Source organism: Citrus clementina, unplaced genomic scaffold, assembly GCF_000493195.1.
Source record: "Citrus clementina cultivar Clemenules unplaced genomic scaffold, Citrus_clementina_v1.0 scaffold_4, whole genome shotgun sequence".
In the NCBI taxonomy this organism is placed as follows: domain Eukaryota; kingdom Viridiplantae; phylum Streptophyta; class Magnoliopsida; order Sapindales; family Rutaceae; genus Citrus; species Citrus x clementina.
In genome coordinates, this window is record NW_006262274.1 from 4,914,300 (window position 1) to 4,929,429 (window position 15,130).

At 32.0% G+C, this 15,130-nt stretch overlaps 2 protein-coding genes and 1 long non-coding RNA gene across 3 annotated transcripts; all 3 read right to left on the reverse strand.

The window, feature by feature from the left end:
• Positions 1-2,303: 2,303 nt before the first annotated feature.
• LOC112098953 lies at positions 2,304-5,081 on the reverse strand. The gene is made up of 4 exons (XR_002905992.1): positions 4,445-5,081; positions 4,121-4,162; positions 3,944-4,034; positions 2,304-2,456 (listed from the first exon to the last, which is right to left on the reverse strand). It is a non-coding gene; the product is annotated as an uncharacterized LOC112098953 (long non-coding RNA).
• Positions 5,082-6,661: 1,580 nt separating this feature from the next.
• Positions 6,662-9,097, reverse strand: LOC112095421 (probable LRR receptor-like serine/threonine-protein kinase At3g47570). The gene is made up of 2 exons (XM_024186090.1): positions 7,153-9,097; positions 6,662-7,023 (listed from the first exon to the last, which is right to left on the reverse strand). Exons 1-2 carry the CDS (start codon positions 9,095-9,097, stop codon positions 6,662-6,664), a joined length of 2,307 nt encoding a protein of 768 aa, XP_024041858.1.
• Positions 9,098-10,816: 1,719 nt separating this feature from the next.
• Positions 10,817-14,346, reverse strand: LOC18044906 (probable leucine-rich repeat receptor-like protein kinase At1g35710). The gene is made up of 4 exons (XM_024186091.1): positions 13,681-14,346; positions 13,330-13,473; positions 12,772-13,131; positions 10,817-10,974 (listed from the first exon to the last, which is right to left on the reverse strand). The coding sequence occupies exons 1-4, from the start codon at positions 14,315-14,317 to the stop codon at positions 10,817-10,819; spliced, it is 1,299 nt and encodes a 432-aa protein (XP_024041859.1). The 5' UTR covers positions 14,318-14,346.
• Between the last annotated feature and the right edge of the window lie 784 nt (positions 14,347-15,130).

Genomic DNA, 15,130 nt, shown 5'->3' on the forward strand with positions numbered 1-15,130 from the left:
ATTAACCGGTTGCACATTATTTTAAATTTAAAAAATTAAATAAAATAATATATTAATTTAGAAATTATAGAAAAAATATTAATAGTAAAAAATAAATAGAAAATAAAAGAAAGATATAATGTTGTCAAAATCAAGAAAAAATTTATATAATAAATTAAAAATGTTTGTTTCATATATTATATGTGATGTGTCATATTTAACATCAAAATTTTTTAGATGTTTTGTTATTTTTCTCAAGTTTGTTATTCTAAATAACCTCAAAAAGTTTTTTCTTCCCGTCCGTTTTATGTTTGACGTCCTTATTGCATGTTTGACCCCCATTCTTACATCTTTCACATGACATGTTGCATGTTGACATAGTTTTCATGTTTAACCTCATATATTACATGTTTGTTCTCACTTGTTATGTGTTTCACGTGAAATAAAGTCAAAAAATGAAAATTATCCCACTATTTTATGTTTCACGTCCGCGTTGCATGTTTGATTTCCGTTATTGCATTTTTTATGTGAACTGTTACATGTTGACATGGTTCTCATGTTTAACTTTATGTGTTGCATGTTTGACCTCATCTATTGCATGCTTTACGTGACCTTTTTACACGTAAATTTCATGTTGCATGTTTGACCTCACTTATTGTATGTTTCACACGGATTGTTGCATGTCTTGAATAAAGCCAAAAAATAAAAAATTTCTCACTCGTTTCATGTTTCACGTTCGTATACCTCCATTGTTGCATCTTTCACGTGAACTATTGCATGTTTCTCATCTTTAACCTCATCTATTGCATGTTTGACCTTTGGTGTTGCAAGTTTTACCTGACCTTTTTACATGTAAATTTCATGTTGCATTTTTTATCTCACTTGTTACATGTTTGATCTCACTTGTCGTATGTTTCATGTGCATTTTCACATGTTTGAATAAAGCCAGAAATGAAAATTTTCCCGACTGTTTCATGTTTCACGTCTGTGTTACATGTTTGATCTTCGTGTTGCATCTTTCACATTAACTGTTGCATGTTGATGTCATTCTCATGTTTAACCCCATCTGTTGCATGTTTGACCCCATATGTTCCATGTGACCCTCTTACATGTAAATTTCATGTTGCATGTTTGACCTCATTTGTTGCATGTTGCATGTTTCACATGGATTGTTGCATATCTTGAATAAAACCAAAAAATGAAAATTGTTCCATCTGTTTCATGTTTCATGTTCGTGTTGCATGTTTTACTTCCGTCGTTGCATCTTTCAAGTGAATTTTTGCATGTTGATGTGGTTCTCATGTTTAACCTCATCTATTGCATGTTTGACATCAGATATTGCATATTTTACATGACCTTTTTAAATATAAATTTCATGTTATATGTTTGACCTCACTTGTTGCATGTTTCACTTGAATTGTTCCATATCTTGAATAAAGAGAAAAATTGAAAATGGGTGAGGAAGACAAAGTAACAGTGCATATAATCACGAAGTTGGCTAGCCAACTTATTTAACAATTAATGTAGCGGTTAACCACTTCCACTCCAGAGACACCCAACAATGAAACAGTTAGCCAATTGATATAACGTAGAATTAAGCGGTTTATCGCTTCCACTTCGGAAACACTCAATAATTAAGTGGTTAGTCAACTAATTTAACAAGGAATCAAGTGGTTAACTACTTGCGTTCAAGAAAATAGCTAACAATGAAACAGTTAGCCAAATTGTTAAGCAAAGAATTAAGCAGTTAGCTGCTTCCACTCCAAAAACAACTAAGTATGAAACACTTACTCAACTTATTTCACAACAAATGAAGCGGTTAGCTAGTACAACGAATGTTTGACGTTGATATTTCATGTATCACATTGTCTAACACATGTATATATATCATGTTGCATTTCAAAATTTCTTGACATTTCAAGTGATAATTTATAATCAAAATTATTTGTTTCATCTTCTTTTTTATTATTAATTAAGTTTAATTAAGCCCCATCTATTAAGAAAAAAAAATGAAAATGTTGCCTAGTGTTAAAATTATTTGATAATTCAAGTGATCATTATTACTCCAAGTAATAATTTATCATTTTAGTTATTATTTGTTTCATTATTTTGTAATTTGTTTAATTCTTCAAACGAAAATAACTATGATGACAATTTTAAATTACCAAATAACCTTCTTTTTTTTAGTGCAATTGGTAATTTGTAAATTTTTTATTTTAAAAATCAAATAATACATACAACACATTAATTATTTTGGATTAATTTCATCAGAGCTTGTAAATGAAACCCATAAACAAAGGCATCTCAAACTTTGTAATTACAAAAAAAAAAAAAAAAAAAAGCGTAAAGAAGAGAGTTGGCGGGTGCACGCCATGCGCGAATTAATTTTCACCATCATCTTCCACCATATGTCGTGAGCAGTGGAGGCTTTCCCTCCCCATTACCATTACAAAAAAAGTGTCGAAAAAGGTGTCGACCTGTGTCACACCCCCATCCAAGAAGTGAGCTAAAAATTATGAAACTCCAAAGCACTGTCTGAGCATAGCACACAAACTACTTCCAGCATCTCCATTAACAAAATATTTGAAAAAAGCAAGGCATGAGCTATTAGCCCATACACTTTTAAGCATAATGATTCTAATCACATCTCATTTAACCACGAGGCCATGAAAACATACTCAAAGATTCCAAAAGAAAATTGACATTTAAACACATAAGAATCAATCTTATGAATCCATCAATTTTGCAATCAAGCGAAAAAAATGTCAATCTCTGATCTATAAGACCAAACTTCAAAGTCTATAATTTCAATGATCAAATAACAAATGATGTACAAATAAAATTCATGGAAATCTATAGAAACCTTTGGCATTATTTTAGACCATGTAATAAGTACAGGCCTTGTTCAATAATCCCTTTAAATTATTGGGTTGGTTCAATTACCATACAAATTGGCAGATATAATCTAGACATGTAAAGCACCTAGAATATAACATCTTAGCTCAAATTTAGTTACATTTATTACTATTTCTATGACCCAATACAGAGTTACAGAAAACTGGTTTATTGGCAGGAAACACCAACAACCTAAGCTTCTGATTTTCTTTAAAAATTCAATACTATTCAGAATATTGTGAAAACTTCCAAAATATTATTAGACACAACATATAAAATTTTCAAGCCATTTGGACAACTCCATAATTGGTTCTCACAGGATTGAACTAAACAAATCAAAACTGCCTTTTTAATTCACACAAAAACAGCTGAGCTTTGGTGATTTATTAAAATTAAAATACTCAATATGTTGGGATGAAAATTCCCAGAACATAATTACACATATAACTTGATAACATATTAAAAGTTCAAGACATTCTGATATCATTAAGCTAATGTTTCATAAGATCAAACACAAGTGAATAGTTCTGTCAAGGGGTTTACGGCTAAAGTGGTGGAGTTTGAAAAATCATAAAAAACAAAAGAGAACCAGATGTTCAATTACCAAGGAACTTTCAACATTTAAAATACATTTAAAATAGACTTATCGAAGTTTAATATCTCAAAATTTTAGCTCTTGTTGACACCAATAGATTATTCGTTTATAACACCAAACATGGTACATACACAGTTTTTGATAAATTCCAACAGCAACTGACCAATTTGACAAATCCATTAAAAATCAACTATTAGTTCAATTCATTCCAAAATGTCCAGACTTGAAATATACAATCCGGCTTTTATTACTCAAAATTTGAAGCGAATCTAGCATCATTTAATCATATTTTGAAACAATCAAAGTTCTGATAACAGTCCAACAATCTTTAAATTTTCTGCAAAATCAATAAACTATTTTTTATCTTTTCAGTTCAATAATCAATTTTCTATCAAAATTAGACATGCAAAACCAACAACAACCTTACTTTTCAGTTTTGAGATAACAAAACATCAATTGCACCAAGTTAACTACCTAAATCACAAGCTTTAACTTCCTGGCCTCTTAATAAAGCTTTCTGTCACCTTCGCAAGTATTAACTTCAGTCCTCACATTACCAAAAAGCCTACCCAAAAAAAAAAAAAATGATAATCAATCACACTTCCATTAAACAAAGTCATAAGAGCTTATTTAAAAATTGAGGCGTTTCACCTCTTAACGAATAGCTCAACTCCAAACTTCCAATCTATAGCACTACATAATTGAAACATACCACCACCGATCAACAAATAACCCAAAAAATTGCTAAGACTTTCAATTAAAAATAAAAGCTGGTGATTATATAGCATCAATATATAGAATTAAATCATCAAGCAACAGTATATGATGGTGAGTCTCTAGAAACATCAATAAAAATTTCTAAAAAAAGGGCAAAAAACAGCTTAAAAATGACATAATGAATATCAACACATATAAAATAAGATTGGTCAAAAAAATAAAAATAAAAGAAAAAAAGCTGAATGGGGAAATCTTTACCAAATTAGTGAGCACCCATCTTTAGGATTCCGAACAATGATTGCAGATCTCAAAACAAGCAAACAACACCAAAAACCAAACAAGAAAAAAAATAGTATATCAAGAGAAAAAAATTAACTTGTTTTGAGGGTTTTCGCTGGTGGCTTCAGGAAGCCCACGCGGCCACGATTTCGGCCAAAGCTAGGATGACGGCAGTGAAGGTTGAAGAACTGATGGTATAGTCAATGGTGCGACAGAAATAATGGTGGGCGGTTGGAAACGCAGCAACAGACGTGATACCAACTTTGCCTCTCCCTAGCTCTCGTATACAAACCAAATACTAGGGTAGATGACTCCGATTGGTTGATTAGTGTGAGAGAGAAAATGGATTTGATTTTAGGTAATGAGCAAAGAAATCAGATGATAGAAATTATGGATTTCAAAGAGGGAAGAAATTTAGGGATTCCCCTTTTAAGAAAGCGAAGAAATCAGATTGGCGAGAGTGGGGCCGGGGCGGTTAAATGGATGAGAGAAATTATGGATTTCAAATGAATGAGAAATCTGATGGTATAAAATGTTTATTAATATATACTTGAGAACCAACATCTCAAGTTCAATCGAACGGTTTGATTTCAATTTTCAATATGGTGTCCGGGCTTAGTGCCCGGCATTGTAGCTTTAACCCTTATACAACTGATAATATATAAGAACTTGTATTGGTGAATTTACAGACATAATAAATTAGGTGTAAAATCTATAATGTACTTCTAGTAAACGACAACTTTATGGAGCAATAATCCTAGTTTTCTTTTCTAATTTTATGAGCAAGTAAAACTCGTTATATTTTGCTTCATTAAAAAAGAATAGTAAATGGCTTGCCTAGCTTTGAGCAAAGTATTTAGATCATTTGATATGTAATAGGTGCCATTTCTCAATCTACCAGCTTTGATATTGACAAAATGTAGTACACGCATAAGCTGATTATAGTAAACAATTTGGCAAGAGTTCTCTATAGAAAATTAATGGGGACAAATGACCTTAGAAATTGAATAAGATGCTGCAAATTGACCAAGTGACAAATCCGTTCCCATCCGAACCATAGCTAATTTAGAATGAATATTTGAAAATAAGAGAAGGCAGGACACATGTGGGCACAGCAACCGAGGAAAGCAGACCTAGCGTTGGCATGAATTAAAAGTTAGATAATACTCTTACACACTATTTTTGAAGGCATTCATGGCAAAGATTATAATTCACTACCAGTGAAAGAAAAGAAAATCAATTTGATTGTCTCATACGTCTAGCTCTTCAACATTTTAAAGCAACGAGCATCTAAATTTTAAGAAACCCATTACAATTTCCTTTGCATTGATTCTCTGCTTTGGTGATTCTACAATACACTCTATAGCTAAATTGAAGACAAATGACACACGTTACTCTTTGGTCATAAAATGTTTGTCTTCCCAAGTTAGTAGATTTGCATCAACAACTGTCGTAACTGAAATGAGTAGTGAATCACTAACCCAATACTTTAATCTCATTTTCTCCTGAAAAAATTTCATCTGTGAGTTCAGTGTAATATATGTTCTTTTCTAATTTTATGCGCAACTAAGAATATCATTTTAAAAGGAATTGTAAATAGTTTCCCTAGTTTGAGCAAAGTATTTAGGTCATCTGACATATAATAAGGTCCATTTCTCAATCTACCAGCTTTGGTTTTCATGAAATGCGATGTATGCATAAACTGATGGGTATATAACTAAATGCACTGAAATTTTCAATCCTTCTAAATCCTACAAAATATTCATAGTTTTTCACACATGAAGCAAAAGAACAATAATTAAATCACACTGACCTGATTATAACAAATGAAAGTCTAGATTTTCCCTATAGAAAAAATATAAATATAATTAAACCTAAACAAATGGTATAAATCTCTAAGGAAAATTAAAGGGACTCAAATTGCACAATAACAAATCACCTTAGAAGTTGAATAAGATGCAGCAAACTGACCAAGTGTCAAATCTGTTCCCTTCCGAATCATAGATAATTTGGAATGAAGGAATATTTAAAAGTGAGAGAAGGTAGGATACAAGCGGGCACAGCAACCAAGGAAAGCAGACCTAGCATTGGCACAAATTAAAAGTTAGACAATACCCATACACACAATTATTGGAGCTATTCATTGCAAAGATTATAAATCATTACCAGTGAAAGAAAAGAAAATCAATTTGAGTGTCACATGCGTCTACCCTCAACATTTTTAAGCAATGAATCTCTAATTTGTAAGAGTCTTCTTACAATTTCTTTTACATTGATTCTCTCCCATGGTGATTCTACTGTACACTTCATAGCTAAATTGAAGACAAATGACACACATTGTTCTTTAGTCATAAAATGTTTGTCCTCCTGACTTAATAGATTTGCATCAACAACTTCCATAACTGAAATGGGTAGCAAGTCATTAACCCAACGCTTTAATGTCATTTCTCCAGAAAAAATTTCATCTGTGGGTTTCTTCCGGGTAAATGTTTCTATTAACATAATTCCAAAGCTGTAAACATCCCCATTTGTAGATACTCTTCCTTCTCTTCCGTACTCTATGAATTGCAACAGTTACATAGTAAGATAATATAATTCATAATAGTATGCGCAAATGAAGATCCAAATAAATAGAAAACATATCAGAAAGTATTAAGGAAATAAAAAATATTTATTATGTAACGAACCTGGTGCCATATAGCCTATGGTGGCAAGTGTTTGTGTCTGAGTCAAAGATTGATCTTCTTTGAGTAAGGGCTTTGCCATGCCAAAATCACTCAAATGAGCAACCATATTATCATCTAACAATACATTGCTGGGCTTTAAGTCACAGTGAATTATTGGGACTGAATAACCAAAGTGCAGATATTCCAAAGCTGATGCAACATCTATCATTATGTTCAATCTTTGAAAAATATCCAAAATGTTGGTGCTCGAATACAAACACTTCTCCAGACTTCCATGAGGCATGTATTCTAATACCAACGCTTTAAAATCATCATTTGAACAACTGCTAATGATTTTTATAAGATTTCGATGGCGAATACGTTTCATCATGTCACATTCAATATCAAAACTCTTAAATGCTTCTTTATATTGTAGGTTAAAAACCTTCACTGCAACCTCCGTCCCATCCTGAATTCTTGCCTTGTAAACAGAGCCAATACCTCCTCTACCGATTAGATTGTTTGCACTAAATTCGTTTGTAGCTTGAAAAAGTTCTAGGTATGTAAACCTTCTCTGATTTGCTACTGGTGGCAGATTAGCATCATTTGGCAGTGACTTCCCTCTCTTTCGATATCTTAAGATCAACAAAATCACTACTATCATAAATATAGTACTCAATGGCAAGACGATCCCTATGAGAATATCATTCTTCCTTGATTTGTGGTGGATTCTAGTTCTGCATGGTGGGACTTGCAGTTTGGGCATACCACACAATAATTCATTTCCCTTGAATGATTTCGCTGAGAAATTTTTGAAAGGTCCCGCTCTAGGAATCTCTCCTTCTAGCTTATTGAAAGAAACATTTATATATTGGAGATCTAAAAGTTTCTCTAAAGATGTAGGAATAGCTCCAGAGAGATTATTATTGGATAAATCTAAGGATTTCAAGTTTATCAAACCACCAATGGAATCAGGAATTAAGCCTTGTAATCTATTACATTCTAAAAAGAGATTTTGTAGATCTTTTAGGCCTCCAATTGTTGTTGGGATAGCACCTGAAAAATTATTCATCGACAAATCTATTTGTACCAAAACCTTCAAATTTCCAATCCCTAGTGGGAGTGAGCCAGTAAAAGAATTTGAAGACAAGTTAAGGTACAATATGTACTTAATGTTCCATAAAGTTGAAGAAGTAGAAGTTAATTGATTGGAGCCCAAATTGAGTTTCTTTAGATAGGTGAGATTGCCAAAGCATGCAGGGATGAACCCAGAAAGCATATTACCGCCCAAGTCCAACTGAAATAGTGCAGCTAAACGACAAAGATCATTTGGGATTGATCCTTCCAATTGATTATCTTCAAAACTCAATAATTGAAGCTTTTGTAATTTACCGAGAGTAATCGGAATTGTTCCATTTAATTTGTTTCCACCTAAATAAATTGCTATCAAGTTGGTCAAGTTGCTGATCTCTTCAGGAATGCCGCCACTAATGTTGCAACTAACTATCCAAAACTCTTCAATAGATTGAGAAAGATTGCCTATAGCCCTTGGAAGAATGCCATCTAGTAGATTATTAGACAAGCTAAAATACTTTAAATACTTGCAATTTGACAACGAGGATAGAAAGCTCAATTCTGGAGTCGAAGATGTCAAATAGTTATCATTTAATCCAAGCCACTTAAGGTTTCTTAAGTTGACAAATGTGTTTGGAATGAAACCGGAGAAGGAGTTTATTTCCAACTCTAGTCCGGAGAGCTTAGAAGCATTGAAAATGAAATTAGGAATTGTGCCATTAAAATTATTACCCCACAAGTGAAGCTCTTCAAGATTTGGAAGTCGAACTTCTGCGCTTGATGGAAGTCTTCCCGAGAGTGAGTTACTCTGAAGATGAAGTGATTTGAGTGTTGACACATTGAAGATTGTAGTTGGGACAACACCAACTAATTTGTTAAAACTAAACGCCATCCATTCTAGATTATGGAGATTACCGATTTCATGTGGTATCTCACCTGTATTTTGAAACAAAAAATAATTCAAATTTATTTTTAATAATAAATTATACACTTTTATATCATGAAATGAGTATTTGTAATTAAAATTAGTAAATATGAGTTTAAGATTAATTATTATACATAGATAAAATGTTAATAAATCATTAAATTTTATTCTTATTAATTAAATATAAATATTAATAATTTCAGTATTCATGTCATTATTAAATTAAAAAAAAACTACTCATCTTAATATTAATTTGAATTACTAATATAATATTTGTATGAACATAAGAATTTTTTTCAAACTAAATTTTTACTTTATTTTTCTAGGTGCTACTACAGTGAATATATGAATTGATATCATGGTGGAAGAATATTGATTTCATGATTTAAAAAACAATTAATCTATTTTAGACTTTCCTTTACAAAATAAAAACACTTTTTTTATGCCTAAATAAACGTCTGAACTTAACTGCCATTATCACAAACTGTTGCTTGTTTTTTACTTCTTCTTCCCTACTACTTATTGTATCACTAACTTTTGAACTTTTTGTATAAACATAAGCAAAGAAGAAACATTGCCAATTAATTCTTAATTCTTTTACAAACTTACGTCATGGAATTAGATTAAAATTGGATGCGCTACTGTCATGGTATTCTGCAATAACAACTGACAGATGAAGTAGACAACATCAATTGAACACCATTTCTATTTGCAATCTCTAAAATTAATTTAACTTTTCACACTTATAGATATTTTCAATCTTTCTAATTCTCCATCTGATTTTGGACCCTAGAAAGACAATTAAAAAAAAGAACAAAAAAAGAAAGTAAAGAAAAACATATAATCTGCTTGATAGATTATCAAAATTTGTCGAGTGATCACAAAATAAAAGAAAATGCAATAGAAAGAGAAAGAGAAAAACTAACAAAGTGAAAGAAATAGAAGGTTTATGTTTGTTAGACGTTCGTTAATCTTAGAGCCGTTAAGTCTTAGATTTTTAATTAGGCAATGAAACGATGTATTTTAGTTTTAATAAGGAAAGTCTAAAATAATTTAAATCATAGACTCACTAAAATGCTTAAACAAAATTGATTTTCGAGCAAATAAACACCTGCTATTCTAGGAACAAGCGCACAGTGGTCCAGGTAAAATACTCGGAGTGATAACTAAAAATATGACATAAATATAAATCACACATACCTTGGAGTCTGTTTTGGTAAAGAGATAAATACTTAAGCTTGGTCAAATTGCCGATTTCTTTTGGTATGTCTCCCGAGAAGTCATTGACCGACAAATATAATTTTTGTAGAAGCTTGCACCTTGATAAAGTCGATGGGATTTTGCCGTCAAAGCTGTTTTCGCTTAGAAAGAGGATTTCCAGAAAAGGAAGGTTGTTGCAAATATTTGCCGGGAGTTCACCTGGGAGTTCACCAAATAATATATTATATTCATTATTCAAAACGAATATTATCTAGTTAAGAAAACTTGCACAACATGGAGGAAGGGATTGGACCGGAGAGCTGGTTATAGCTAAGATAAAGTATTTGAAGTGAAGATGGATTCCCAAGTTGAGAAGGAATGATGCCTGTTAAGAAATACTTTGTTAGCGATGGCATCTCCAATTATATAAAGATAAGTAGAGATTTCATGGCAAATATTTTATGCTAATGTCATAAATGCATATTATTAGCAAAGACTACCTGTCAAGTTATTAACTGACAAATCCAAATTCGATAGAGAAGAAAGATTGAAGATTGATGAAGGAATGGTTCCAGTTAAGAAATTTTTTTGTAGCCATAACTCCTCTAAATCTGCAAGATTCCCGAGCTCCTCTGGAATTTCTCCTAAAATCCAAGAGTAACATATGCGTTAACTATTTTAACTTATTAACCGGCACTCAAGAAGAAAAAAAGGAACTAAAAAATGTTTTTGCCTGAAAAGAAATTAAAAAAAGAACAATTTATCAAAACATAAATAAATAAAGTTTTTGTCAAATGACGAGACAAGCCGAACCAAACATGCTCTAAGGCTAGGATTTAATCTAGTTTAGACTTTCCTTTCCAAAATCAAAACGCTTGCTTTCATGCCTAAATAAACGTCTGAACTTAACCGCCATTATCACAAATTGTTGCTTGTTTCTGACTTCTTCTTCTCTACTACTTATTATATCACTAACTTTTAAACTTTTGCCATAAACTTGAGCAAAGAAGAAACATTGCAAATTAATTCTTAATTCTTTTACGAATTTATGTCTTGGAATTAGATTAAAACTGGATGTGTTATTGTCATTGGTATTCTGCAATAACAATTGACAGATGAAGTAGACAATATCAATTGAACACAATTTCTATTTGCAATCTCTGAAAATAATTTAACTTTTCACATTTATATATATTGTTCCATCTTTCAAATTCTCCATCTGATTTTGGACCCTAGAAAGACAATTAAAAAAAAGAACAAAAAAAGAAAGTAAAGAAAAACATCTAATCTGCTTGATAGATTATCAATAGTTGTTGAGTGATCACAAAATAGAAGAAAATGCAATAGAAAAGAGAAAGAGAAAAACTAACAAAGTAAAAGAAATAGAAGGTTTGTGCTTGTTAGACGTTCGTTAATTTTAGAGCCGTTAGTCTTAGATTTTTAATTAGGCAATGAAACGATGTGTTTTAATTTTAATATGGAAAGTAAAAAATAATTAAATCATAGACTTAGAAAGGCATAAACAACACGTGTCATGATCTTATAAAAAATTTAAGAATGATTAGAATAGGAGAGGATTGAAATCCCTTTATCTATTATAATTCTCTGCTTAAATACTAACAAAGAGGTTCAAAGTTACTGTCAACATTTATTATAAGGTTTCCAATTAAAATGCTTAAACAAAATTGATTTTCAAGCAAATAAACACCTGCTATTCTAGGAACGAGCGCACGGTGGTTGAGGTAAGACATTCAGAGTGAGAACTAAAAAAATGACATAAATATAAATCATACATACCTTGGAGTTTGTTTTGGTCAAGATATAAATACTTAAGCTTGGTCAAATTGCCGATTTCTTTTGGTATGGCTCCCGAGAAGTCATTGATCGACAAAGATAATGTTTGTAGATGTTTGCACCTTGATAAAGTCGATGGGATTTTGCTCCCAAAGTAGTTTTTGTCTAGAAAGAGGATTTCCAAAAAAGGAAGGTTGTTGCAAATATTTGCGGGGAGTTCACCTGGGAGTTCACCAAATAATATATTATATTGGAAATGAATATTTTCTAGAAAAAAAGACTTAAATAAGATAAAGGAAGGGATTGGACCGGAGAGCTGGTTATAGCTAAGATAAAGTTTTTGAAGTGAAGATGGTTTCCCAAGTTGAGAAGGAATGATGCCTCTTAAGAAATCATTTGTTAGCGATGGCATCACCAACTATATAAAGATAAACAGTGATTTCATCTCAAATATTTTATGTTGATGTCACAAATGCATATTATTAGCAAAGACTACCTGACAAGTTATTATATGACAACTTCAAACTCGATAGAGAAGAAAGATTGAAGATTGATATTCAAGATATTCTAACTTATAAGATTGAGCATCACTGATTAAGGTAAAATATCACACGAGTGGGTATACCATAAACTATAATAAGACGCACCTCGGAGTCTGTTAAACTGAAGATCTAACTTTTCAAGCTTGGTCAAGTTACCGATTTCCTTTGGAATGGCTCCAGAGAAATTATTGAACTGCAAAACTAAGATTCGCAAATAGCTGCAATTTGCTAGATCGGAGGGTATTTCGCCATAAAACATATTTTTGGACAAATAAAGTTCTTCCAGAAAAGGAAAATTGTTGCAAAAATTTGCAGGGAGTTCACCAGATAGTCCATTGACACTCAAATCAAGAACTTGTAGACGAGGCATTTTGAATTTGAAAGAGGGAAAAGAACCAGAGAGTTGGTTATCACTGAGATCAAGCCATTGCAGCTGAAATAGATTTCCAGCGTAAGGAATGGTGCCTGTTTAAGAAATTGTTTATTAATAGACTATCTGCTATAACATAATTTACAAAATTTTGCATAATCTCATAGATTTCTAACAATTAACAAGATAATGCTAAATAGTGGACATGACATGACATGTCCCCATAAGAGAATTTATAATAGGAGATGTAAAATTACAAAGAAGACACATGTGCATGTCGTTAGGGAAGTTACCTGTCAAGTTATTAACTGACAAATCCAAGATCGATAGAGAAGAAAGATTGAAGATTGATGAAGGAATGGTTCCAGTTAAGAAATTATTTTGTAGCCATAACTCCTCTAATTCTGCAAGATTCCCGAGCTCCTCTGGAATTTCTCCTAAAAATCATGAGTAACATATGCGTTAACTGTTTTAACTTATTAACTGGTACTCAAAAAGAAAAAAAAGGAACTAAAAAAAAGTTTTTGCCTGAAGAGAGATAAAAAACAATTTACTCAATAGAATTAAATAATTATAGGCTGACAGGATTAATAAAAGTGAGACATTATTAATTTTCTTCAATGAATTAAACTCATTGATCATACCTTGGAGTTGGTTCCCTCGAAGATATAACCCGATAAGCTTTGTCACGTTGCCAATTTCTTTTGGTATGGTCCCAGAAAAATCATTAAGCGATAAAGATATGTTTCGCAGCCGTTTGCAGTTTGATAAAGTGAGTGGTATCTTGCCATGAAACATGTTACTTTTAAGAAATAGGGATTCCAAATTGGAAAGGTGATTGCAAAAATTTGGTGGGAGTTCGCCAAATAGTGTATTGTTTGTAAAACGAATAGAAAGTAAAGAAGACATGTTGAAGATAGAGGCGGGAATGGAACCCGAAAACCAATTAAAACTGAGATCAAGTGTTTGAAGAGACGAGAGATTCCCAAGTTCAGAAGGGATAGTGCCTGTGAGATTTAACCCAGATATATTCAAGGCTGTGACTCTATGAGTACGGACATCACAAGTGACGCCCGTCCAATTACAGACAGAGCTACTTGTGTTCCAATTTCTAGCCAAGAAATTGGCTGGATCCTCAGTTACATGACCTTTCAGGGAAAGAAGGGCTTGTTGGTCTGTGGTAATACTTGTAGTGTTGGCTGATGCAATCATGAAGGAAAGAATCAAGCAATGGAATAAGAGAAATCTGATCATCATCCGGGCAGAAGGAATTTTTTCCATGAGACTAGAATATTTAGATTGTAAGTGTGTGCTTAATTGGATTGATAATGCAAGAACGCTCATAGCTGCTTCCAAGTATATATAATGAAACCGAAATTTCGAAGAAGCAGCAAGAAAAAAAATAGAGGAGTGAAAAGACTATACTCATAACTTGTCGAAAGGTGCAAAATTTTATGTGGACCTGCTGCGTCAAGCCAATCCTTCAGGTCGACACTCAGGAACACTAGATATTTCATAATCGTAAATCGTAATTAGTGATTGTGGTGAGTTTTGTTTCCCTTTATAATCATCCTATTAAATTATTTCCTATGATTAGACTTCTAACCTCATAACTTTTATACAAATTCCTAATGATGAATTTCGTAATCTCGTGAGTTTGGAGCAAATATGGTTAAAGGATATAATATTAAGTTTTAATATTTGCAGATCCAAGAAAAGATTATTACTTTACTTAAATAGATAAATTTACAAAGTTAAATTCTTACATTATGTAGGAAGAGGAGTGGTTTTTTTATTTTAAAAAATCCTTTTTAAATGTGATTTCGATAGTTTTATCGCAAAATAGTTCTACTCACTAAAAACAAAAATTCTTCTCCATATTAGAGTAACTGGACATATAATGCTCCTAGAAACTCAAATTTTTAGATAAGTTAAAATTTATATTTCTATATTTTTTTTTCTGAATTTGAGATAATTTACTATTCGTGAAAAAAATTATACAAACCGGTGATGTCACTCTCATCAAAATATTGGTCGTCTGGTAAAAATGTTCTTCGCGGGTCCACTCAGAATCACTAGATATTTTCCTCTCTT

Excerpts from the sequence above, each read along its gene's own strand:
- LOC112095421 (XM_024186090.1), bottom strand. The coding sequence starts at position 9,097 with ATGGCGTTTAGTTTTAACAAATTAGTTGGTGTTGTCCCAACTACAATC. Across the intron at positions 7,024-7,152 it reads CATAGGCTATATGGCACCAG|AGTACGGAAGAGAAGGAAGA; the intron begins GTTCGTTACATA and ends TGCAATTCATAG.
- LOC18044906 (XM_024186091.1), bottom strand. The coding sequence starts at position 14,317 with ATGGAAAAAATTCCTTCTGCCCGGATGATGATCAGATTTCTCTTATTC. Across the intron at positions 13,132-13,329 it reads GTCAGTTAATAACTTGACAG|GCACCATTCCTTACGCTGGA; the intron begins GTAACTTCCCTA and ends TTTCTTAAACAG. Across the intron at positions 10,975-12,771 it reads TCAGTTTAACAGACTCCGAG|GAGAAATTCCAGAGGAGCTC; the intron begins GTGCGTCTTATT and ends CTTGGATTTTAG.